The sequence below is a fragment of the Candoia aspera genome, chromosome 1, assembly GCF_035149785.1.
Source record: "Candoia aspera isolate rCanAsp1 chromosome 1, rCanAsp1.hap2, whole genome shotgun sequence".
NCBI classification, from domain to species: domain Eukaryota; kingdom Metazoa; phylum Chordata; class Lepidosauria; order Squamata; family Boidae; genus Candoia; species Candoia aspera.
In genome coordinates, this window is record NC_086153.1 from 242,161,677 (window position 1) to 242,185,736 (window position 24,060).

The 24,060-nt window shown below is 41.3% G+C and overlaps 1 protein-coding gene across 1 annotated transcript; it reads right to left on the reverse strand.

The window, feature by feature from the left end:
- Positions 1–1,308: 1,308 nt before the first annotated feature.
- IGF2 (insulin like growth factor 2) lies at positions 1,309–21,962 on the reverse strand. The gene is made up of 4 exons (XM_063289342.1): positions 21,673–21,962; positions 12,124–12,286; positions 7,146–7,309; positions 1,309–5,282 (listed from the first exon to the last, which is right to left on the reverse strand). The coding sequence occupies exons 1-4, from the start codon at positions 21,760–21,762 to the stop codon at positions 5,043–5,045; spliced, it is 657 nt and encodes a 218-aa protein (XP_063145412.1). The 5' UTR covers positions 21,763–21,962; the 3' UTR covers positions 1,309–5,042.
- Positions 21,963–24,060: the final 2,098 nt, after the last annotated feature.

A 24,060-nucleotide genomic window follows, 5' to 3' on the forward strand; every position in this document is an offset into this window, starting at 1 on the left:
ATTATGTGGACATCCATGAAATTTTCGTGGCCACAATATGTAAGTGGTTTGCTATTTCCTTCTTTCCGGGTGGTTTCTTCCACTTCCCAACCTAGTCTACATCTGGGATTTCAATGGGGTACAATCCAAGTACTAACCAGGCCCAATCCTGCTTAGTTTTTGTGGGATCAGCTAAACCAAATTGAACTTCATATGCTGTCTCAGAGGACTTTAGAAGAATCAGTGGACTTTAAAAATATCTTTGGGTTTTAAGACATATACCACTAATACTTAAGTATGATCAGAGCTTAATTTGTGCAGGAATTAGTCCTAGAATATGTTGTGAATCAAGACACATGCTGCAAGCTTATTCAGGTTTATCTTGCTACTGTAGTCAAGTGTTTGTGTTTATGCCTCTTTGGCAACCCCAATCATGCTATTTTGCTGCCTATTTAGAACCAGACTCTCTCCGTGTGGGAATAGATTTTATTCAGGCCCGCTTGTCATCCATCACATGAAGTCTCACAATTGTGGTCCAGGCAGTGGCTTGGGGAAACGCCAGGGAGTGGAGTCAATGGAAACAATTGATCTAGACTCTCATGCATTGAAGGGTTCTTTTATCAATGTTTTTATAACTGGGAATTGATGGTAACAATGGTTGATGCCACGAAAGGTATGAAACATTTCCTCAAAGCATCAGTTAGAATGCAATGTAAATGTAATTTATCCAGACTAGTTGGGACTTCACTTGGACTTTGCAGTAAATTTGCTCAGGACTGGAGCCTTAAAGACCTTCCCCAAAGAATTATTAGGAAGATTTAGGCTTTGCAGCACTTTTCACTGCACATGGTCATAGGGTATCTCTGCCTGTCATACTATGGGTAGCAATCCAATCTTTTCATGATACCATCTATGGCTGCCCACTTTTAAATTTGCTCACATTATACTAAATAATAATTTGCCTAACCATGGTTTGTGGAACAAATAGTTTGCCTAACTATGGTTTGCTGTACAAACCCAACCAAAGTGGCTGGGTTCACACATTGTTCTAAAGCACCAAACATGACTTCCAATGATAACATTTGGAATCACACCACACAAAAGGCCAAAGGGAAACAAGCTGCATTATGCCCTAACAGGGTAATAGGGTCCCAGTCAGTTTATCACACAGAGAAAGTTTATCTGCTGATACATGCAGATCAAAATCTGTTGAAAAGTCAAAGGAGATGAGAGTTAAACCAATCATAAGTTTCTTCAAAGATACCTAAGCTAATACTGATTAGCTGTGGATTAAACATAGTTCAGTATTTAGAGAAAGTCATGCACAAAGACATTATAACTGATTGCTTTATTGATACTGTATGAATGAAAAGTACAATAGGTGCAGAATCCGGGCAATTTGACTCTTGCATGTTGAGTGCACACAAGTGAAGTATTTCAAGATACATCAACTCCCATCTCCCCCTTCCCCACACCCTCCCCACAATATAAAACTTAAGCAGACAATAATACATACAATTAGACAAAAAAAAACCCTAAAAAAACAAAACAAGTATAATTCTTCCCTTCATTTAGTGCAGAGGCAGCAAGGTCCATCACCAAAAGACTGAGCCTTTGCAAATGAAATGGATGAAGTAAAACAGTGGGACCAGTTTGGGGAACCATGCTCTTTCCCTCGGGTGCTACGGCTTTGCACCAGTGGGTTGAAGAAAACGGACCTGGTATGTGTTCCAGTAATGTTTCTGTGCTCATTTTTAAGTGGATTTCCCCCATCATGCAAAAAAAAAAACTTTTTGTAAACTATAATTGCCCCTAGAATCAGTTATGTTGTAACAATAAAGGTGTTTTACAGGTAACTCCTAGCAGACTGAGCTGTGTTCCTTTCCCCTAGAATTTCACGTGCTATGCCAATTATAACCCCAACCTCATCAAATTTTGATCCCTATTAACAGGCAGCCAGAAGACATCCTCACCGTACCGCCACTCAAACCTTGCATGCCTTGCTACAGACTTTGCACTCTCTTCAGCCAGCTTGAACTACTCAGTATTTCCAAGGCACATAGGTGATGTGAACGTTCCCTTTGGCGTAGTTGCATATCTTGTTGTGAGAACACATCATTCTCTGATAGAATACTTTTGCATAAAACAGGCAGTCCAACTTGTTCGTACAGCTAGTCCATTTAATGGGGCTTGTTCCAATGCAAACGCATAGGGCTGAAGCCTTACGGGTGCCTGTACGCCTGGAATTGCAGCAAGCAGGCAAGATGCTATCCAATGCTCAGCTTTTTCTTCTGTTCAAGTCTCCTTGCCCAGATTTAGTCACTAAGAATAAATCCGATATGCCTTTGGGAGGGGAGATATTGGCAAAGCATCATTAAAAAAAGCTCAGCATCTGACACTGAGGCACGTAAGTACATGAAGTGAGAAATTAACCACCTTGAACAGCAGTCTTTGAGAGCAGCTAGAGGGGCACTGAACCAGCTTCCAAGCTGTGGAAGTGCCAAAGCTGTATGAACACAAAGTCTTTCTGCTGACTTTGGAGATTTTTCCCAACTGACAATCCCTTAGTGGCACATTTTGCTTTAGGAGCATTCTATGCACCAACATACTATAAATTCAAAGCCAGCACACCACTGCTTTGCAATGCCAAGGATACCTCTCAAGAATTATCAAAAACAGAGCCCAGATTATACAGAAATTCCCTTTTCTCTTTCATCACTATTACCCCTTAGAAAGCAATTCTCCGTTCCATCCTTCTGATATACTAAATATAGGGGTGGGGGCAGGGGGAAACAATAAACATTTGATACACCTGTGTGAACATTTTATGCATAAAAGTGGGCTCGTTTTGGTAAAAATCATTTGCAAACAGGAAGTCTTTTGCCCCCTCCCCACTTACTTTTTAATTAAAGTAATTATTTTCTACTTCATACCTGATTAAGGGAGCTACCCCCCTCCCCCCGGGCCATGGCAAACTAATATCCCAAAGGTCTCATGGCTCAAGATTGCAAGATAAAAATTTCAAAACTGATAAAACATGTAAAAAACCCCCAAACCCTACATTTAAAAAAAAAGAAAAGAATACAATTCAAGTATAATCTTTAGGTTCTTTAAATGCACACATATATATAGATAGATAGATATATAGATATAAAGCAAAGCCGGTGCAGAATGAGTTTAAATGTTCCTGTTTTTCTAAGCAACTCTGTGTACACAAAAGGATTATTGGGTTCTCCCATTCTTGAATCTAAGATTAAAAGTTAGTTCCAATAGTTTTATAAAGCCACCTGCTGCACATTGCTCAAATCAAGGAATGAGCTTCAAGCAACTGAATTCTTATTTTCTCATCTCTGATGTATTAAGCTCGAGGTTCTCCTTTTGTACCTCCAGAATGAAGACATAGAATTGTTATGCCTCCCTTGCACCTCAAGAATGTTAGAGCCATAAAGGCCACCAACTGTTTCTACAAATGCAATTACCTCCTCGTTCTCCTTTGCATTCCCCTTTCCTTCCCTACGACTGGAAGAACATAGTGTGGTTCTAAGTGGTTCCCTTTAATACAAAAGGGATGCACAAGAGATCTCTCCAAGAACTTACTCTTTGGAAAAGCAGTAAAAGCAACCAAAGCAGGAAGGTTTGTTAGTTGAACTACCCATCCTAAGGAGGCAACTCCGGGCAATGATTTTATCTTCTTGGAAACCCTGAAAGGTGTGAATAGATACTGGCTGACCAGATGAGATGGTGGCTGAGGGAGACAGAAAATGGCCGAACTGCACAAGAGGAGGGTGGCTCTTGTTCAGCAAAAGCTAAGGAGAGCATTTCATACAGTGAGTAGGTCCATGATGGCTTACTTACCCAGCACATGCAAAGGCCTTTGCAGAAGGCATGCTGGAGGAGGATCTGGATATCAGAGACTGAATAAAGTATTTTTAAAAATATATATTTTCACCTAAAAATGTATATAGATGTATTTGTGATTCTGCCTGTGTGTGCGATTTTATGTATACATGTGAGTGGCAATTAGCTCTTATGGTCATGACCAAGCTATATTTCAGAAGAGAAAAAAAAAAAAAAAAAAGAACACACTTGTCACACTTTCCTAAAACGAAAAGCTAAAAAATTTCAAGTTCAGTATATTTCGAGATCTTGTCCTTCCCACCCTGCCCTCTTGTAATTTCTGGGTTTGTTTTCCCCTTCCAACTTACATTAGCACCATTAACAACATTTAAACATTACAATCCCTCTTCAGTTACTAGACACACACAAAATGGTCCCATTAAAAATAGTGCTTTTCTGCCAAAAAAAAAAAAAGTTATATATAATATATATTTCATATAATTCAACTAAATCTGTGGCAAATGTGCAATGCAGACGCCTCTGCCATTAAAGTGAACTTACGTTCACCCAAACTCTTTCACTTCATCGGTGATTTTTAAAAGGTGCAAGTACATTTTGAACTGTGTAATTAATAAAGGTAGTGGGCCTCATCATTTCATCTCTAGCTTTTAAAATGTGCAACAAAAAAAAACCCCAACCCTCAAATATATCAATTGTGACTTATAAAACAATAAAATGGGGCAAAGGTTAGGCCAACCTTTGAAACCTCAGATTTTGTTTTCCCTCCTTTTCTTTTTACTGTCAGTTGAGACATAGAATTTGGCCTTCTTTTAATACCATGATCTTCTCTCGCTGTCTTCATTGGTTAGTATATGGATTGAAAGGCAGGTCTGTTATTACATAGTTCAAGTGCCTTAGCTGTCCCTGTTAAGTTCAAGCTGAAAATACTGGGTAGGAAAGTACAAAGCCAACCAACAGATTAAAAAAAAAATTAAAGACAATGCCACAAAAATGCTGCTGCTGCCACCGCCGATGTTATAATCCCACTCTTTTGGTGTTCCCGTGCCCCTTTTCCTGTTGTTCCTTGGTGTGAAAGGACCTTTGTCTCTCCCCTCCGCCTTGGTCTGGAAGAAAGAAAAGGCTGGGGCCGGACCTGGAAAACACCTCCCATGAGACCGGGAAAAAGGAATAATAAAGAGTCACTTTTGCAAATTGTCTGTCACAGTTCACTTCTGGGTGCCTGATGTTTCTGAGGTGGTGTGCACAGCCAGAGGTGTCTGCGTTGGCAGGACGACCAGCGGGCGATGGTTCTTGGATTCCTCAGACGCCTGCAGCCCTTCGGTCTGCCATCGATACCTGCGGGCACGGAGGACGTTGGGAACTCCCCGCTGAAGGCGCTGCGGGCTCTTCTTCTGCCAAATGTCGTATTTTGAGTACTTGACATGGGAGGGCTTTTGAAAGATATCCTGAGGGAAAGGGGGGAGAAAGGGCAAAGGAGGATCAATTCACTGATTGCAGTGGTGAACTTAAAGGGATACTGACTGTCACTGGGCTGAGATGTCACAGAGTTAAACAGACAGAACTGAAACAGGAGAGACTGCATTCATTTGGGGCGGTAATTAACACTTGTAATTGCTTTTCCTCCTATCTCCCTCTCTTTATGCCTTTGTCCCCTGACAACACTGGGTGTATGCCACATGTATCCAAGAGCTTTAAATGAAACTGAATAGTTTATCCACATTCATTGTATGAGTCAAACTATATTGCAGGTGTGAGAGTTGGGCAGCATACAAGTTTATTATCATTATATAATAATAATTATTATTGGTAGTCCTCACTTAGCAACCACAATTGGAACTGGTAACTCTGCTGCTAAGCACCACAGTTGCTAAACAGAAAATCACATGACAGTGATGGGCTTACCATCTCACTTCCCCTTTGGTCATTAAGCGAAACATCGCATCACCATGGCTTGTGATTTTACTTCTGCCTTCTCTATTTAACTCTGCTTGTCGCAAGCCAATTGTGAAACACACAAATGGTGATCATGTGACCGCGGGGATGCTGCAATGGTCATAAATGCACACTGGTTGCAAAACACCTGAATGGCAGTCATGTGACCATGAGATGCTGTGATGGTCATAAATGCGATGATTGGTCACAAACCTTTTTTTTTTTTTTTTACACTGTTGTAACTTTGATCAGTCGCTAAACAAGGCAGTAGGTAAGCAAGAACTACCTGCATTGAAAATCTTACTCATCAGCTTTCCTCAGTCTTTCAGGTATGTTGGATTTCAGGTCTCCTTATTCAGTCAGGCTATCTGAAGTGCACCAGCTTGAGGCAGGCTGGTATAAATAAATATACTAATAATGACCTTATTCTCCACGTAGGGGTTTTTGTGCAGCAAAAGCAGAATGGCAATTGCAGATGAGAGCTACCTTGGCAGAACTGGGAGAACCTTATATTTTGTTACAAAAACAGAAGTAACTAAAAGGTGGTAGGGCGTCTGCAGGACGGGGTCAAAAAGTCAAGATGGCAGCTGTGACTGCATAACCGAAGCCTGTGTATATTCACATGTGCAATGCATGTCAGCAAAAAGGGGCAACGTTTTGGTCATGGCCACCAACTTGACTTCTCTGATTCCCCTCTGTGGACACCCTAAAAGGTGACAGCCTCACCAAAACTACTCAGTACTCCTGGAAGACTATTGTGAGAAGAACAGAAGAGGTCAGCCTATGGAGAAGAGAGATGGAACCAGGCACCCTGAAAGACAGCATGGCTGATTAGCTGGCACTTCGAACACATAATGCTAAGAAATGTTATTGTCGGTCACATTTACAAGGCTGTATAACCATTTCTCCTGTACCTGCCTGATGTTATACTAGCAATGCAATTCAGCTGGTGTGTTTATTTGCAACTTATTCACACTGTGTTGTGGGATGCTCCCTTTTAAATAAGTATGCGTAGGACAGCTATTAACAACATGCACAACTTACTTCAAGAATGATACTGAATATCCTGGGATGTTCTGCCAAGCAAACAGGAATATGAGTGGGCTTCACAACAACTTCCATTTTTTGACAAGCAATGGACATACTGTTCTTTACAACTTATTGTCATTCCTCCCCAGCCACCCCCATCTCTAGACTCTCTTCAAGAAATAGCTGCTTAAATAGAAGATGTTATCTGTATATGAGCTACAGATAACATTATTTTGCTGTACCTGCAGAAGCAGCAAATGCTGAAGATAAGGGTTCTGTGGTCCCATGGGATTTTTTTTTTAACTTTCAAAAATGTATCTGATTACTCAGATAGGACCTTCACCTACCTTGTTTAGTGCTGGTAAGACCACAAGAGATGAAGAGAGGTCCCGCTCTGATTTGACAGATTTTGCGCAGTATGTCTCCAAGAGATTCAGGTCACAACTCCGGAAGCAGCACTCCTCCACTATGCCACGATTGAGTCTTCCTCTGTTTCTACCCACAGGCCTACCTGTTGTCACAAAAGGGTCAATTGAAAGTTAAAAACAAACGATGCCACATTTTTGAAGTATTTAAGATAGGAGATGGAGAAATAGATCAATATGTTGTTGTTGTTTAACTGGCAACAGCCACAGTGTTCATTTAGGGCTTTGCAAATTCCACATTTGATGCTAAGGTTGCAAAAGCACAGAAATGAATCAAGCTGCAGTTTGTTTAGAAAAAGCCTATACAATTTGCAACTCACCAAACCAAATGGTCCAAATGTCCTTAAATTTTTTACCTTGCCACTGACGGCAACTGCATTCCTCAACCTGCAGCTCTCAGGTGCACTGCACTATTATTTTCACCTATCTGAGTCAGCTAATGATGTAAGTTATTTCCAGCCCATTAAAAAGATGCCAGATTGGGGAAGAATAGAACTGAGTTGGAGCTGGTATAGAATAAATTCTATCTGACTTGTTAGTACAAGCCAATTTTAGATAAAAACCCAAATAATTCCATGTTAATGGCAACTACACCTGTTTTATGCTAGCGTATCTCCCATCATTAAGGCCTACCTGAAATATTTAACTTATGGATGACTGCCCAGAGTCCCCCAGAGGGAGGAGATGGGCAGGGACAAATTGGATAAATAAATAAATAAATAATATACCTAGCTCAGAGTTGAACTTGGCTCTCTTTCAAACATTGCATTACCATGCTAGGTAAGATCATCAGTGCGAGACTGAGTGGGAATTGCTGGCTGTTTATATCAAGTGGCTCCCCCTTTGATGGTTCTTGATTAGGGTATTGTTTCTTCCCTGTTTATCCTGTGTTGGCTGCTGGAGGGGATGTGTTCTAGGTGTTGTTCCTTCAAACAACCTACAACACAGTCCCTCCAGCTATGAAGAACCAAAGTTACTGTACTTCATTACCCCATAATTGTTTTCTCTGACCCCACTGTCTGGGTCTGGTCAATCATCAGGCGACTGTATGTTGCACAGGCAGAACAAAAAATTCTATGAAATTTCCTTCAAATATGCCAGTCCAGAAAGATCTTAGAACTGTAGTTTGAGGGCGGGGTTTTAAGAAGATTAAAGCTTCACTAAGCTTCACTGAACTCAGTAGGATAAAAGTAAGTTTAGTTAAAAGTAAATAAGGCTTGGGATACATAATCCAGGGGAAGAATATATGAAATGTCAATCTGCTTCCTGTTAGTGAGAGCTCCACCTTTTCACCATGAAAATAAACCCCTATTCTCCTTTTCTCATCTGTGATTTTCTCTTGCCAAGTTACTCCCCAAGTATATGACACACTATTTTGTTAGCAACTGGACAGCTTTCACTGTCCAATTCAATACAGCTGGCAATCTGATGTGTGATTTTCTTATAAAAGAAAATGGATGTTCTAAATTATATGCTACCCCCTGAAAGAAAATGCAATTCTATTTTAAAAAAGGAACAAATGCTAAACTGTGAACTGTGTTTGTTCCAGAATGCTGAAAGATGCCCTGGCAGACTAGTGTGTAAGATTCTGTTACTAACAAAAGATGTACTGACAAGGAAATCCCATGATAGACCACCATTATTTAATATTCTTGTTATTGGTATAACATATATCACTTCAGATGTATAAAGCACTAGTTAGCAATCTTCACACCAGTCCATTAAGGTGAACCACTGTAATTATCCCCACACAGAGATAGTAATTGAGACAAAGATGAGAGTGACCATGATAACATCTTAACCAGGGTCTTCTGGTTCACTCCTTATAATACTACTGACAAAATACATTGCTGCCTTTGGGATTTGCACAAGCACAGCTTTCTGCTAGTTCCTGTTGCATGATAATCACTCTTTTCCTTCTGAAGAGATATCATAAGAGCCCCCTAACTAGATATTGCTGAGGGTCAGATTTGATATGTCTCATGTTTATGAGACACAGTGCCCTGGTGTCCTGTCATGCATCATCTCAGGTGAAGGGCCAAGGATCACGCTCATCAACAAAGACAGCCTTTGCATCTGACACCCACAGCAAAAGGCAAGACATGTGGCTGCTGTGACTTGACACTGACGGAGTTCCTCTTCCCAATTTAGCTCTTCTTTTTTCTTCCTTTTTGGGATTATTTTCCTAAGGAGAAGTTGCAAGGAGGCTAAATATTGGTGGCAAAGTCTGGGGTCAAAGTGCATGCACCTGAGCATCCTGAAGAGAAACCGGTATGCACGAGAGATAAGGGAGAATATGTATGTGCTGCGTACAAGGCCTTCTGAATTACACAAAAATATTCCACAGCTTGTGCCTCCTTCACACACACTGTCCTGAGTACCACTTCCATCAGATCAATCAAGCACCAAATCAAGCGTAAGAACACTTTGGGTGTAAACAATCCTCTTTTCTCCTGACAAAGGAATGTGGGCACCAACAAGAGGGCCTTTGTCCAATGGCTGGGCAGCAGCATCCATTGTCCCAAACCCCTCCCCCCAAATAGCTTCTATTCCACCACCACCCCCTTATTTTTCCTAGTATTATTCTGAGGGATGCAGAGAGAAGAGAGAGAAAGGAGAGAATGTGCTTTGTCAGCGTAAGTGGCTGGAAAGAGCTAAGTTCTTATCAGCTGTTAGAAAGGAAGAAACAGGAGCCCTTGTTTACAGAAGTCAGATGCCTGGACTCTCGCTCAGCTCTCCCCCACCCTCATCTCTTCCTGGTTCACACAGAGATTCAAGCTTCATTTACCTATGTCAGACTGGCTTCTTGCTGTGATTCAAAATCCCCCAAGAGCTGGAATGAGATCTTCCAAATGTTGGCCACTGTGTCACATGCCTACCTTTAACATCCCATCTTGTGTCCTTCACTGATAATGGTATAAGAACACCAATCATCCTTATTAGATCCCCCTTAACAAGTGGTTCTTCTTTTGTCAGAAATGCTTAGAACACACATTTATTGGGCATGCTGCTGATTAACTACTTCCTAAGCAGGAGTATTTTTAGCTCAACATCCCCTCTTCAGAACTGCTGCCAGGCTTCCCCACCCCCATTAAAGAAGAAAATAAAGCATCTAAGAGCCAAGCGTCTGACTTCAATAGGGTGATGATGAATTGCCCCAGCTGGGGTCCTGACCTTTGGTGGTTTTGGACAGAGCTGCAGATTAAAGAGACTAAGAAGCAACTTCCCTTTAAAAGTGTTTTCAGAAGAGGATTCAGACCACCTACAACATGGGAAGCAGGAGGAGAGGACATCTCTAGTTGCCAGACACAACATGACAGAACAACGAACTGGACAGTTTGCAGAACAATCTTCTCCAGTTTGATCCCACCCAGATGTTTTGGGATTACATTTCCCAGGACTCCCAGCCAATGTGGGCCATGTTGGCTGAGAATTCTGGGAGATGTAATCCCAACATGCCTGGAAGGAATACCTGGTTGGAGATGGTGACATAGTAGATAGAGATGTAAAATGACTATCATAAATTCCATTGGGCAAAAGTTGAGTATTCTGCTCCCCCAAATAAGCATATATTTCCTTGATGAAAAATCAACACACACAGGCATCTAAATAAAGTATAGTATCTAAAGGTACATTATGTTTATTATTTTGCTTTGCTGTTATGATATTGCTACCTTTTTAGAACAGCATATATCTGGGGAATTTGCATTTAAAAGCCTACATCAGGGATATGTACATGGCAAAGTACCAGAGTCACGTTTCATGAGATGGGTGGCCATATAAATACAATGAATGAATGAAAAAAAGTACAAAAAGCAGGATGACTGGCATTTTAAAAAGTATTTCAGCAATTTATGCTAACGATTAAAATACAATGTCACAATATATTGCAACCATGTATGAAACTGTCTATGAAATTTTAAAAAAATTTAAATCCATACAAAAATCCACCAGAACATTGTACTAGCAATATGGAAAATAAAATTGAAAGGATTTTTAGGGATTTACACAACCCAAGTAATGGGTCCTTCCTTTCTGAACAAGGAAGACTAATGCTGTCGTATCTTTTTCCTCTACACTGAAGTCTTTGGGGCTCAGTGACCAGAACTTTACTTTTGTGAAAATATAAACCTTCTGAAAGGCAAAAATTCTGAATCCTAGATTGTTCCCATTCCCCAAAGCACTAATCTAGATACAAATGAAGTGAAATTAGGCCTAATAGTTAAGGAAGATTTTATTTCCATAGTACTATTTTTCCTACTACTACTACTGTGGATGATTTCTTACTTATTAATGGGTATTATTTAATTAAATTGTTGTCAGCAGTATTATTGGCAGGGTCAGGGAAGGACTTCCAGTGCAATCTTATTCATGCCTACCTTGGAACACGTCTGAATGAAGTTAATGGTGTTGGTTGCCCAATAAGTAGATAAAGGATTGCACCCTAAAGTGTCTATTTAATTCTGAGTGTTAAGAAATTCAAGTTCTTTAAGAGGAATATAGCACTACTTGTGTTTTGTGATTGCATGATCATGCAGATGTAGAATATAAGATTTTGAACCAAGCAATCTCATATAATTCAGATACAGAAGAAGCCTTAGACCACAGTTGTATATCCCACTCATGTTATGGAACTTTATGATTTCTTATCACTGGCCATTCTGCCTGAGATTAATAGGAACTGGAGTTTAATCACATCTGGCAGACTACATGTTATTTTTAGTTCAGCCTCAGCCACCCACCAGCAACACAAAAAAGCTAACATAGTGTATATAACTAAGGTGAGGCCTCCTGAGATGATGCTTCATATATAACTCTCCAAAACACCATGTTTTATTATAGATGGATATATTGGCACTTTTCCAAGGTGAGTGCAGTTCACTTTTCTTTCTATACTTACTGAAATAAAAGCCTCTGTCCCCACAGACAAATTGCAGTGTGTCCACCAGCTCTCCACCACAAAGGGTTTCAGTAGGATTATATGTGGAGACAGAATCAACCGTATATGCCAGGAAGGTAAGTATAAGCAGCAATATCCGCCGGGAGGTGCACATCTTCTGCACCTGAAAGAGAAAAATCCATCATGTTAAAAACTGTTCCTGCAAGTGACTTCTAAATTAGCAGGTGATAATGAGGCAGTACTTCCGCAGCCACCGTCTACCATCCTAATGAAAAATGAGACAAGAAAGGGCACACTAGCCTCAGCAAGCCAGATATGGATCCAGTACGGGGGACACAGTGCATAGGACAACAGGGTTAAAAATGAATCTTTTCACAACTCTATAAGCATATAGAAATACTTTTCCAGCATACGTTCTGAATATCATAACTCACACTAAAGAAGCAGACAAAACAGCTTCTCACTGCAGCTGCTTCAATTAATAGAAATCAAGATACTAAGCAGGTTTCATTATTTTTCTTAGACGTCCAAATCTAGATGTAGGTCAGCAAAAATGGAAACGGCTGCCTGTATTTCTGTGGAAGATTATGTGATGAAGAAAGCAGTACTATAAACCTCTGGTTCCTCCTTGAGCCCAAAAAAAGTCATCAGCAGGGGCGGGGGTGTGTGTGTAAAGAAGTTGCTGGCAAAAAAATATCAGCAATTCTGTTGTGATGAATTTTTAGTTTGGTTTCAAAACCCAATTACAATCGTTCAAAGCAGCATATTCTGCTGAAACTTATAAATTAAACTTGCAAATACAATTTTAGAAAAGGTCTTCTGCTTGTGAAAGGATAAGGAAAACTTCCTCTGCATTTTGTAAGAATTTTACATCACTACAGAAAACGAGAATTGGTGAATCTATTAATTGGTGAGATGTTGCGGCCCTATGTCTAGACAGTTCTGGACACCTTTAAATCGGACTTATCATTGCTGTTGTAAAAGAAAACATACCAGCTCTCTGGAAGGACTAACTACTAAATGGTCATCAGAACAGCATAAAGCAGATGGGATGACCTTTCGTTGAGTTGGAAGAAATCCCACCAGCGATCTAGTTCAATCTATCCCTGGCTTAGTCCCAAACTTTCTAATGTGACCCTAGGCAGAGTTTAGGGCCAGCTTTCTATCCATTAATCTGTTCTACCTATCCTGGATTACTAGCTTTCCAGTAACTTATAGTATGTTCAGTCTCTAGTGGGAAAACAACTTGACTTTCTAGAGCAGTTAAGAGTCCCACAATCATCAGAAATGGGAGGAGGGGGAAAGTGCTTGCTATACTAGGCAGAGAAAGTGCAGCAATGGTCCAAATATATTTTGGTTTCTTACTTAAAACAAATCATCCAATCTGGATTTGAACCAAGCACTATTTCAGAACATTCAATTTAAATGTTTTTCCTGTACATCCAGCCTTATATTCTGAAATGAAACAAAAGGGAGAGGGGGGGGTAGAGCCAATTATATTTACCCATCAACTCAAGTGACTACCTTCCTGCTTGTTTCACTGGTTAACAGTTCAATTAGATTAGTTCACAATTAAAAAATAATTTTAACTCCTTGCATTATTAGAGAGCTTTGGCCATGTGAACAATTGAGTAGCAAACCAGTTGTAAGAAAAACACAGAAAACCTGTTTAAAGCTGATTAAATCTAAACTAGTAGGTTCAGTTGTAAAACAATCTAAATTATAATTTGTATAATTCTGGAAAGTGTGTATTTTGCAGAGTTCCCAGGTTTTTAAGAGGGCAGCAAGCCACAGAGAGATGATATAGATACGTTAAGTACTTGGCGATGCTTTCTCATATTACAATACAACTGAACAACTAATTTTCCCCTTCTAGGAAAAACTCCTAAAAAAAATTAAAGCTAATATTCATAAGCATAGATTGAATTTACAGTATTTGGTATTTCAAAATTTCCATTGGCTTAAAGCCAGATACATTGCAGGAAAGTCACAATCTTCCTGTACTGTTTTTCTAAGATGCTTATTTCAACTGCTTATATGGAGGATGGTTTGGGCTACAACCATAGTGAAAGGAAGGAAAAGAAAAAAAAGAGAAAGGCAAGCTTCTTTCTCTCCCCTTACAACATTTCTCTGGTTAAGCCACCTCTTCCAAATTTGCCTCATAGAACAAAAGCAAATGGCTGCGAATCCTGCCAGTTAGGGAATTCCACCTGGCGGGGTCCAGGAGGCGAGCCTTCTCTGCAGTGGCACCCGCCCTGTGGAATATTCTGCCCCCGGAGGTAAGGCAGGCCCGCTCGCTCCCGGCCTTCCAGAAGAACCTGAAAACCTGGTTCTGCCACCTCGCTTGGGGTGGGGGAGGTAATAGCTCGCCTTGGGGGAGGTAATAGCTCGCCTTGGGGGTGGCTAGCACCATAGATCTTTCCCACCGAATAAGAACATTGCCCCTTGGGTTTGGTATTTATTTTATTTTTATTTATTGGCATACTTATTGTAATTTATATTTTATGATTTTAATCTTGGTTTTATTGTAAACCGCCCAGTGTCCCCCTTTCTTGGGGGAGATAGGCAGTAATAGAAGCTGAATAAACAAACAGACAAACAAACAAACAAATAGGTCTTAGCTTTTGGAGCACCATCTGCCTCTGTTTTTTCAAGGCTAATGGTGGCATGTTGGCAACCCAATACTGTACGTGCAGGTAAAGGCTGATACTCAAGTGAAATGCTAATAGATATGCAATTTCCAAGTACTGCCTCATGGCTTCTGATTTATCCAGCAAATAGGCTCCATGTCTACTGGATATGCCCAAAGATTCCAGTAAGCTAGCAGTAGTCAGTAATACTCCTCAGCAACATCAAATGTTGGGAAAATGTAACCAAAATGATTGCAGAGCTACCTATGCATTTGCATTTGAACACATAGGTAGTATAAATATTTAGACTGCTAAGCATGTAGCATGTGCTAGTGAAGTTTATGGTCAACCATGAAGCCCAGCCCGTTAACTTTTGCCTCCTGGGCAAGCCTCAGAAAGTTAGTTTAACCACTTTGTCATCGACCCTGTCACTGTCGATTTCTCATAAAAGATTGCTTAATTTTTATGTTTGACAAAATCTAAGTGTGTGTGTGTACACATGCACACAACTTGCTTTTTCCAGGAGGACTCAAATCTGGGAAACCTATCTGTGTCCAAGGTTGATAATTACTAGCCACCTCCCTCTTCAAGATCTATTTCTCCATCTCTTCAGAAACATTTTTCTCGCCAGCCTATAGGGTCATTCAAACAGGAGGTGATGTGGCATATGAAACAACTTTTCTTCTGCCAATAATGTACAGATAGAGTGCCCCATTATAGCAGAATGTTAGCACTGCTCTTCAAAGATACTCACACAGACCTTTCCCTGTCTTGTGAAATGGAAGTGATCAATAAGGAAAGGGGTGACTCCAAATTAAAGCTCTTCACTAACACTACCACAGTCCTCACAACCAATTCTTCTATTTTTCTTGAGCTTCTCCTTCTCTTTGAAGATACTTTTGGTATTTTTACAAAGGCAGCCAGACAGTATAGCCACAACTAATTCCAATCCACTGTTACGCTGTAATTTCCAAACTTTGGATCATGGGATAAGACAGTTTTAGAAGTGGACATTATTGTCAGCAATGGGGATTAGAAATTTTCCAATTCTATGCTAGGAAAACCAACCATTTGCTTTCCCACCCACCCCCATCTTTTTTCTTTTTAAAGATGTTAACCCATAGTTAACACTTATAATTTTTTCTGTCATTTGATATATTAAAAATGAATGTATTGATATATAATTGAAGTCTTGATATATGGCTGTTCCTTACAAACATTGTGTAATACAAAGCTGCCTCCCCTTAAATGAAAGAATAAGGTAAAAAATATTATTTTACTTGCGGATTTAAATAGAAATAACAGTTCTGAAGCATACTGGACATCCAGCATCCAGTGGATGCCTCTGCAACCCAATGCACACCTTATTTTTTATTCTGTGAGCTCTCCTCCCACCTAAACATGCTACTTTTTGGTGATGTTCACCTTGTGTCTGCCTCCTCCCAATTGCCATCAGAGGTCAATGTAATAGGAAACAAGGCCAAAAAAGGAGAGCTTTTTAATTGCCTATTGCTGAATTCCTATTTTCCTTCCCCCGGAAGAATCTTCTGCAAACAACCAACCAATCTGGCATCTTTACTCCACTGAAGTTAAGACAATGGAGCAGTAGAGATAACAGAGGTTTAGCAGGAAGTTTAGCAGTCAGTGCTGCTATGTGGCCTACTTGTAGTCAGCTCACAGAATACCACAGGAGCAAAAAACAGTTTTTCTCAATGTGGTATCCTTCAAATATTTTGCTGGGGAAGTTGTTACATGGTCCCATCAGGATACTGACTGAGGAAGTCAAATTCAAGTCCATATTTTGTGTCCAGCCTATGCTCTTCTGGCACTTTGGAGGAACTAAGGAGTTACTGAAAGATGGAATTAAATCCAGACAGATTATTCCATGTTCATCCAAGATCAGCATCACAAACAGGGCTGCTTTTTAGGAAATGGAAGAACCCTAACCCCAGGGCTTCAGAAAAATAAATGCATAACCCTTCAGAATATCTGTCTCTCTAGGCAAGAAAATGGTTTGGAATATCAAGTAATGGTCTACACATTGTGCCTTCATATTAAATATGCATGCATTTAAGCCATTTTATTAATAGAAAAGGAGCATGGGGGAGGGTCTATTTGCCCCATGAGAATATAGTTATGTAACATACAGTTTAAAATGTTGGGGTTTAGGCAATTACATTTTAACACAACCAAAAGTTGATATACATAGACATGCACATCTTCAGTCACCTCCAGAGAATCCTGAATTGACAATCCCCCAATATTCAATTCTTGCACATTTGAAAAGCAAGCACACACAAGTTGTTCTAGGCCATGACTCATAAAAGTGTACAAATTGTGACAATTCCCATAAACAGAGAAAAGTTAAAAGCAGAGGATGAATGCTTTCTCCATATGTTTATCCAGCTAATTTCTGAAGGGTATCTCCTAAAGAGAGTTTCCAAACCCTACTGGGAGAAAAAGTGGTAGGGACAAACCAGTTTTATGTGACAGAGGATAGGTGAAATATTCTGTATTCCTACCACCTTCTATCCTGAACTTCATACTGTCCGTCCACTCAGCTTTTATGGAATTATTGGCTAAGAATTCACAATACATTATCTTCTGCCATCTCACACAGATATATGTACATGGAACAGGCAGCAACATGTTTTAGTGTGGTGTGCTCCTGTTCCAACTTTTCAGCTATATTATTTCATTCCCCTCCCCAACAGTCTTATCTTCTCACTTCCTCACAACCCCAGAAATTCAACCATCAGCCAGTATTTTCTGTCCACTAACTATGTTCTGAGAGCCAGTCTGGTGAGGTGGTTAAAGGCACCAGGCTAAAATCCAGAAGACCAGTTCTAGTCCCACCTAAGGCACAAAGCCAACTGGGTGACTTTGGCCAGTCACTCTCTCGGCCCTAGGAAAGAGGCACTTCTGAAAATGTTGCCAAGAAAACTGCAGGGACTTGTCCAGGCAGTTGTACATGACTGTGATGGCAAAAAATACAAGACCACATATTCAGAGATTCCAGCATGTTGAAACTTTATGTGATTAAATTTCGCAGTATAAGTATGCTCTCAAAAAGCAGAAGACCAATCAGGAGAAGCTGATTTATGATTGCTGCTGTAGTGTCTGTTGTGAAACATGCCTGAGCCTGAATCTAAAAAAAGGGAAACCTGTTTTTTTCTCATGCAAATATATGTAGCTGTAAGCCAATCAAACCAAGTAATTTCTAATCCATATGCTAATGAGCTCACATTTCTTCAATTAAGGAGCAGCTCTGCTAAAAGTCTGGTGGATTTATTTGCAAGAATGCTTTCAGCTGACCTCTATAAGTGCTCTATAAGCCTATAACAAAGAGATGAAAGGTCCTGCCCCAAAATTGTAGGATAGATGAACACTATCAGGTGCCATGCTAGCAATGTATTCTGGTATGTGCAGCCCAACACATCAGGGGCTCCACGTTAAGACTGAGGCAGGAACTTATCTATTTGGTTTATCTTTCAGGTGTGGTACTGCAACCATGAATTTTGATGGGCTTCCTCAAGACTAATTCAAAATCCCAACCATAAAGCTTTCTTCCAATAAATGTGTCCATAACTGGAGTGCATAATTGAAGTGGCAAGCAAGTAAAAGCATTTACTTCTTTGCCTAGCTCTTACCTTGCAGACACAGAAGCAAGCCAGCCCACCATGTAAGAAGACTGCAAAAATAGCATCTTTGCTATTTAATGCCACTGCTTTGCTTTCACAGTCATTTTCTAAGTTTTCCAGACTGTCAAGGAACTTAAATGAGAGGAAGTTCTTCCTCGTGCCCTTTGTGCAGGTAACAAATACATTCTACATTCACCCAATTCCTTTAACCACTCAAAAGGACACTGGTATCAGTCAAGCCTTTAGTGGGGTAGAGAAAGGACTGATGGGAGAGTTGGTCCTGTTTAGTCATCCCATCACAGTATAAGGAACTGCTTGAACTTTGGTGATCCACTTCCATGAATTAAAAAAAGAAGAAGTAAGACTATATTCAGTGTTTAAAAATAATAATAAAACAAACTCGCTTCACTTTCAAAAAGCATCTGGCAGAAGACAAGAAAAGGGAATGTAAATGTCTTCAGCCAGCTGACTGATCAGTTTTAATCTCCCAAGTTCACAGCTTGTTCTCTACTGCCCTTCTGCATTTGTTCCAAACCCTGGAGTAAATCAAAGCCATGAACAACAATATTACATCACTCAGTTACAAAGAAAACTAAGGTGACTTTAGTGTTTGGACACAGGCTTCATCCAAAACCATATTTGTGCTTGTTGCATTTCCTGCTAATATGGAGCTTATTTTATTCTTTCAGCTCCTTTTATCAAAACAGTCCCCTGGCTATCTGTGCCTGTTTTAAAGCATCTTATTTCAGGACCTCCCCTTCCCTATATACAGCTAATGAAGTAGGCACTTGCTTTGAAATGACCTTGCCAGGATAAACTAGTCTAAGCTGCCATTATGAATTTTAACAGGAGAGTAGCAAGCAGCAGGCAATGCCCTTCCTGCAGTGTACCCCCTCCCAAATGGGCTCAAAAAAAAACAACAACCACCCTTTTATACCATCCAGGACCCATGTACATTTAGCTGCATAATACAACAGTGCCAAAGGCTTCACTCCAGGAGCGAAAGGCAGCTCTTATGCTGAATGACCTTGTCTACAGACTGCCCAGGTAAACGGTTTTCCCTGAAAACTTGAAAAAGCAAATTAGCGGGAAAGCACCACTCAGTTGCCAGAAATAAAGCTTCAGCTGCAGAGCTTTCCATAAAGGCTCCAACAACAGGAAGGGGAGTCCCTTTTCACTGCTTCCCCTTTGCATGGCAACCCTCTCGGCCGTTTCTTCCTTCGCTACAACTTTTTGTGCCAGAGTTGGGGGGAAAAAAACACCCACAATTAAGCAAGTTTCCCTGTTCTCCAGAGACCAGCAGTTTGCAAAGCACAGTATGTGTTATAAACAGTAATGTGCAGAAGAGTCAGCTAGGAGGCTTGAAGCATCATTCCCATGTCCCAAGCATCTTTTCAAGCTATCCATGTAAACCTCCTGCCCCTGAACAGTCTTTTCTTTTCCTTTTTTCAAACACGGCGCATTTGAAGCCTTAGAAACCCCATTAACGTATGACTGGCTGGTTCAGACACATAGGCTAAAGCTACAGCTTCCTCCTGTGTCCCCCGTCCCGTGGCTCTGCAGAGTGCTCAAACTTTTCTAAGTTTCTCAAAACAATTCCTCTAGAGAAAAGCAACTGGAAGGGAGAACAGGAGAATAGTAATAACAGTAATCATAATAAGGCCATACAAAGTAGAAGACCCTCTGCCAGCCCAGTTCTTGGCTCATTTTTCTGTGTTTATCCCTGTTTTCACTCCGCCTTGATCTAACATGCAACCACGTTCTACCTTTCTGAAGAAATGAGTTTAAGAGCAACCAGAGCTTAAGAACAATGTCTTCTTTACAACAGTGCAGAAATCTTCAGACGCTTTCCCCTCTAAGCAGCATAAGGAATGCAGAGAAAAGTAATGCAGAATATAGTAACCTAACGTTCAGTCCAAGAGTACGTGACCTTGCGTGTCCTTAAACGGGCATGGAAGCCAAGCAAGCGCCCAAACCGTGCACGGGACACCCACCGACTTCACCTACAGTTCTTTCGCAGTTCAACCCCTAGCGGCAACAACAAAGCACACCTCGGATTTCCTGCACCAGACTTCACACCGCGGCACACGCCACAAGGGCTACCGGCTATTTAGGGTATACTTTTGGCAGTCGAGAATATCCCTGGGCTACCTAGAATTTCATTTATTCGCCTTGCTTTAAAGGCATCTCAGGATCGAAAAAGGCGCCCGGAGAAGAACTCGCGTACAACTTCTGCCCACCGCTTCCTCTCCTAACGTTCACGGACCGTGGAGCTGAAACATGTCTCCAACATCCCCTGACGGATCAAACCGTCTACCATGCATGTCGCATATCGGGGCTTTTAAGACCGGTATGCCGCTCGTTTTCCCCTGCAATCATCCCCATTTCCTCGTTCTGGGTAGGAACAATCATACAACCTCTAATGCTATAACGGAGGCAGGGTACACAAGCCGGGAGCGTCCCCATCTCCCCGCCTGCTCTCCTAACCTGTACTGTAAAAGCAGAAAAGTGCAACAATCCTCGCACAAGTCAAAAACAGGGTATTCTGACCAAACCCTCGGGGTCCCTCTAGCGTCAGCTTGTCTGCATTGCAGAACGAGGAACTCAAAAAAAGTTTTTTTCCCCCCTCGCCCTCTCAGCTCCGCAAAGGAGAAAGAAACTAACCGTAGTAAAAATTGAAATAAAAGTGAGGAGCGGGTTGGAGAAGCCGGCTCTCCATTTGCTGATCACTTCTGCAGCGATCCTTTTCAGCAAATGATTTCGCAGTCATTCGCACAGACCTTACGGGGAGCAGCAGGGGGGGGGGGAGGACGGACTCACAAAAGGTGTGCAGAAAAACAAGCCCGCTTTCTTTTTTTCGGAGGCAGAGTGCTGAAAGTAGGGCTCCCCTTTCAAAAAAAAAAGGAGGGGGCGCGAAGAAAGGAGAAGAAAAGAAAAAGTCTCTTAGGAGCCAAGTGGAGGAACTTTGCCGCTGATTTTAAGCACAGCTCAAATTCCCGAAAGTAGAGACAGACTTTTCTCTTTCTCTCTCCGCCCCAAACAGAATTAAAAGGTTTGTTGCGTTTTACAATCGGCGTCCTTCCGTGAACTCACGCACGCAAAGCGAAGAGAGCAAGTCCCGCAGCGCGACCTAAGCGGCCGGACCCCTCGCTCTGGTGCCGCCAATGCCGCCGCCGCCAACGCCGCCTGAACGCACCACCCAGCTCCCTCTCTTCGCCTCCTCTCCGAAAGCTTGAGACCGGGAGAGAAATCCAAGCGGGGTTGTTTTCCTCCCTTACCTTTGAACTGCCAAGGCTGTTTTCAACTTCTTGCGTAGAGATTTGGAGCAAGGCTGGGTTGCTGCAGCGTTCATCCTCTGCTTTTGACATGGTGACTCTGCTGGGCTGATTTTCTGGTTCTGTTTGGTGTAGCGACTCCCGTTTATCTTTGCCTGTGCGTGCGTGCCTGCGTGCCTGGATGGACGGACAGTTTGCTTTGCTGTCTCTTGCTTGGATCCCGTTTCCAGAGGCAGGGCTGGTGGGGCTCAGCTCTCCTAGTAGCAGCTATACTTTCAATGAACTGCTCCACTAAGAAGGCAGACCGATGCATTCACTGCCCCTTCTTTTATACGCCCATCCAATGGGCATGCTCAAACTTACAGCCTTCAAGGTAAGTCAGCCAATAAAATTGCAGAGGTTATCTAACTCTCTCTGTCTCCCCCCCAACCTCCTCCCTTTTTACCCTCTCCTGAGATTTCCCATTTCGAGCACACACAAAAAATCAATAGCATGCTTTTGGGCTATTGCTTCATCTCAAAATTGCCTTCCCTCACATATATATATATATATACACACACGAAGAAAGGGGAAAATTAGGAAGGTGGATCCCCCTCCAGTTAATATTGCTTTTCAAGTGTAAGCAAAAGAGTATACATTTATATACATTTTTCATTAAAATAATGCCCACTTTATTTATTGGGATTAGAAAATGCCAGAACCTTCCAACAACCAAATGTTTAGCAAGTATTTGCCTTTGATCTCAATGATTGAATTAATCCTTCTTTAATGTCATCAAAACTCAGGTCAAGGAGACAGGGAGAGGTGTCTTAGTTTCTCCAATCATGCCTTTGCTTCCCTATTAAGAAAGACAGAAGGTAGATAGAAAGGGAGTTTAACTAGGCCACAATTTCACTGAGCATCTGCAAATTGGGTTAACCTTAAACTAGATATGCCACTAAATGAAAGCTGCCTCATCATCCTGCTCTGCAAGAGGCTAATGGGTCCAAAGACCTCTGAAAATCCCACCCTTCTACAGATGTGAGAGCCAGTTTGGTCTAGCAGTTAAGGCAACGGGCTAGAAACCAGGAGACGGAGAGTTCTAGTCCCACCTTAGGCGTGAAAGCCGGCTGGGTGACCTTGGGCCAGTCCCTCTCTCTCAACCCAGCCCACCTCACAGGGTGGTTGTTGTGGGGAAAATAGGAGGAAGGAGGATTAGGTATGTTCCCCGCCTTGAGTTACTTGTAAAAATAATAAAGGCAGGATAAAGAAAAATGGTGTTGTGGGGAGCTATTTTTATAAAGCAGCCCTGAATTGCTAATTGAGAAAGGGTAATCTGGGACAAGCCCCTGCTTTCCAAAACTACTCAACATACACAGTTAAGGAAAAATTACAGGGTATCTACTGTTCATCAAACTCCACCCTATTTGTGCAGTCTTAACAAGGCATCACCTAGGCATGGTGAACCTCTGAGCCTCCAGATGCCACTGAACTACATCTCCCAGTAGCCCAGCCTGTATGGCCAATGGTGAGTGATGTGGAAAGGTCACAAATTCTCCCCCCCTGGATTAAAAGAAGTGACCAGAATAGATACTTATTTAGAGGAAGATTACCAAGAGAACAGAAGGTAAACTTGTTTTTAACAGTAAAAATAATATCCTGGCTCTCAGTAAGAGAGACCCTAAGTCAAGGATAAGCAATGTGAAGCCATCCATAATAGTCCCACATTAAGTGGATTTTCTCCTTGAAAACAGTTGTTTCCAAATTGGTCCTATCTAGATGTGTTTAATTACAATTCCCAAAAGCATGTTGGCTAAGGGTGATGGATGTTGTAGTTCAATACATCAGGAGGGCCTTATCTTTCCAAAAGTTGTCTGTTTATCAGCTGTCCTGTTTTTCCATACCAGTCTGAACAATGATAATATTAAAGGGATCCTTAGAATTGTAGGGAGAGCTTTTGCTTTCTCAAAATAGGCTAAGGGTTGCCTGTCTACCTATCTGGCAGTCTCTTTGTCTCCCTCTCTCTGTTTGAAGCAAGATTTCAAGATTTAAGTGAAATAAACAAGAACTGATGTACCTATTTTGGGAGCCCAGTATTTTTTACCCCTGCTGTTTAAAAGTACAGTAGCAGCTTCTCAGCTTTGGAGCTATTTGGGAGTAGCAAAACTTGAATTATTAACCACATTTATTATAAGATTAAATCTTTAGTGCCTACAAAACTTTAGTCACTCAGTTAGCTATGCTGAATAACTCAGCAATAATGTATAGCCTACATACTGATGCAGCCCAGTTTTGGGAGGGAAATCTGATGTAAATTAACTCTTGTGACTGGCTATCCTTATTAATCATTCTAACTCTATTAACATAATCACCCCGAAACATCGCTTTCCAGGGTAGAGAGAGTGAGGGAGA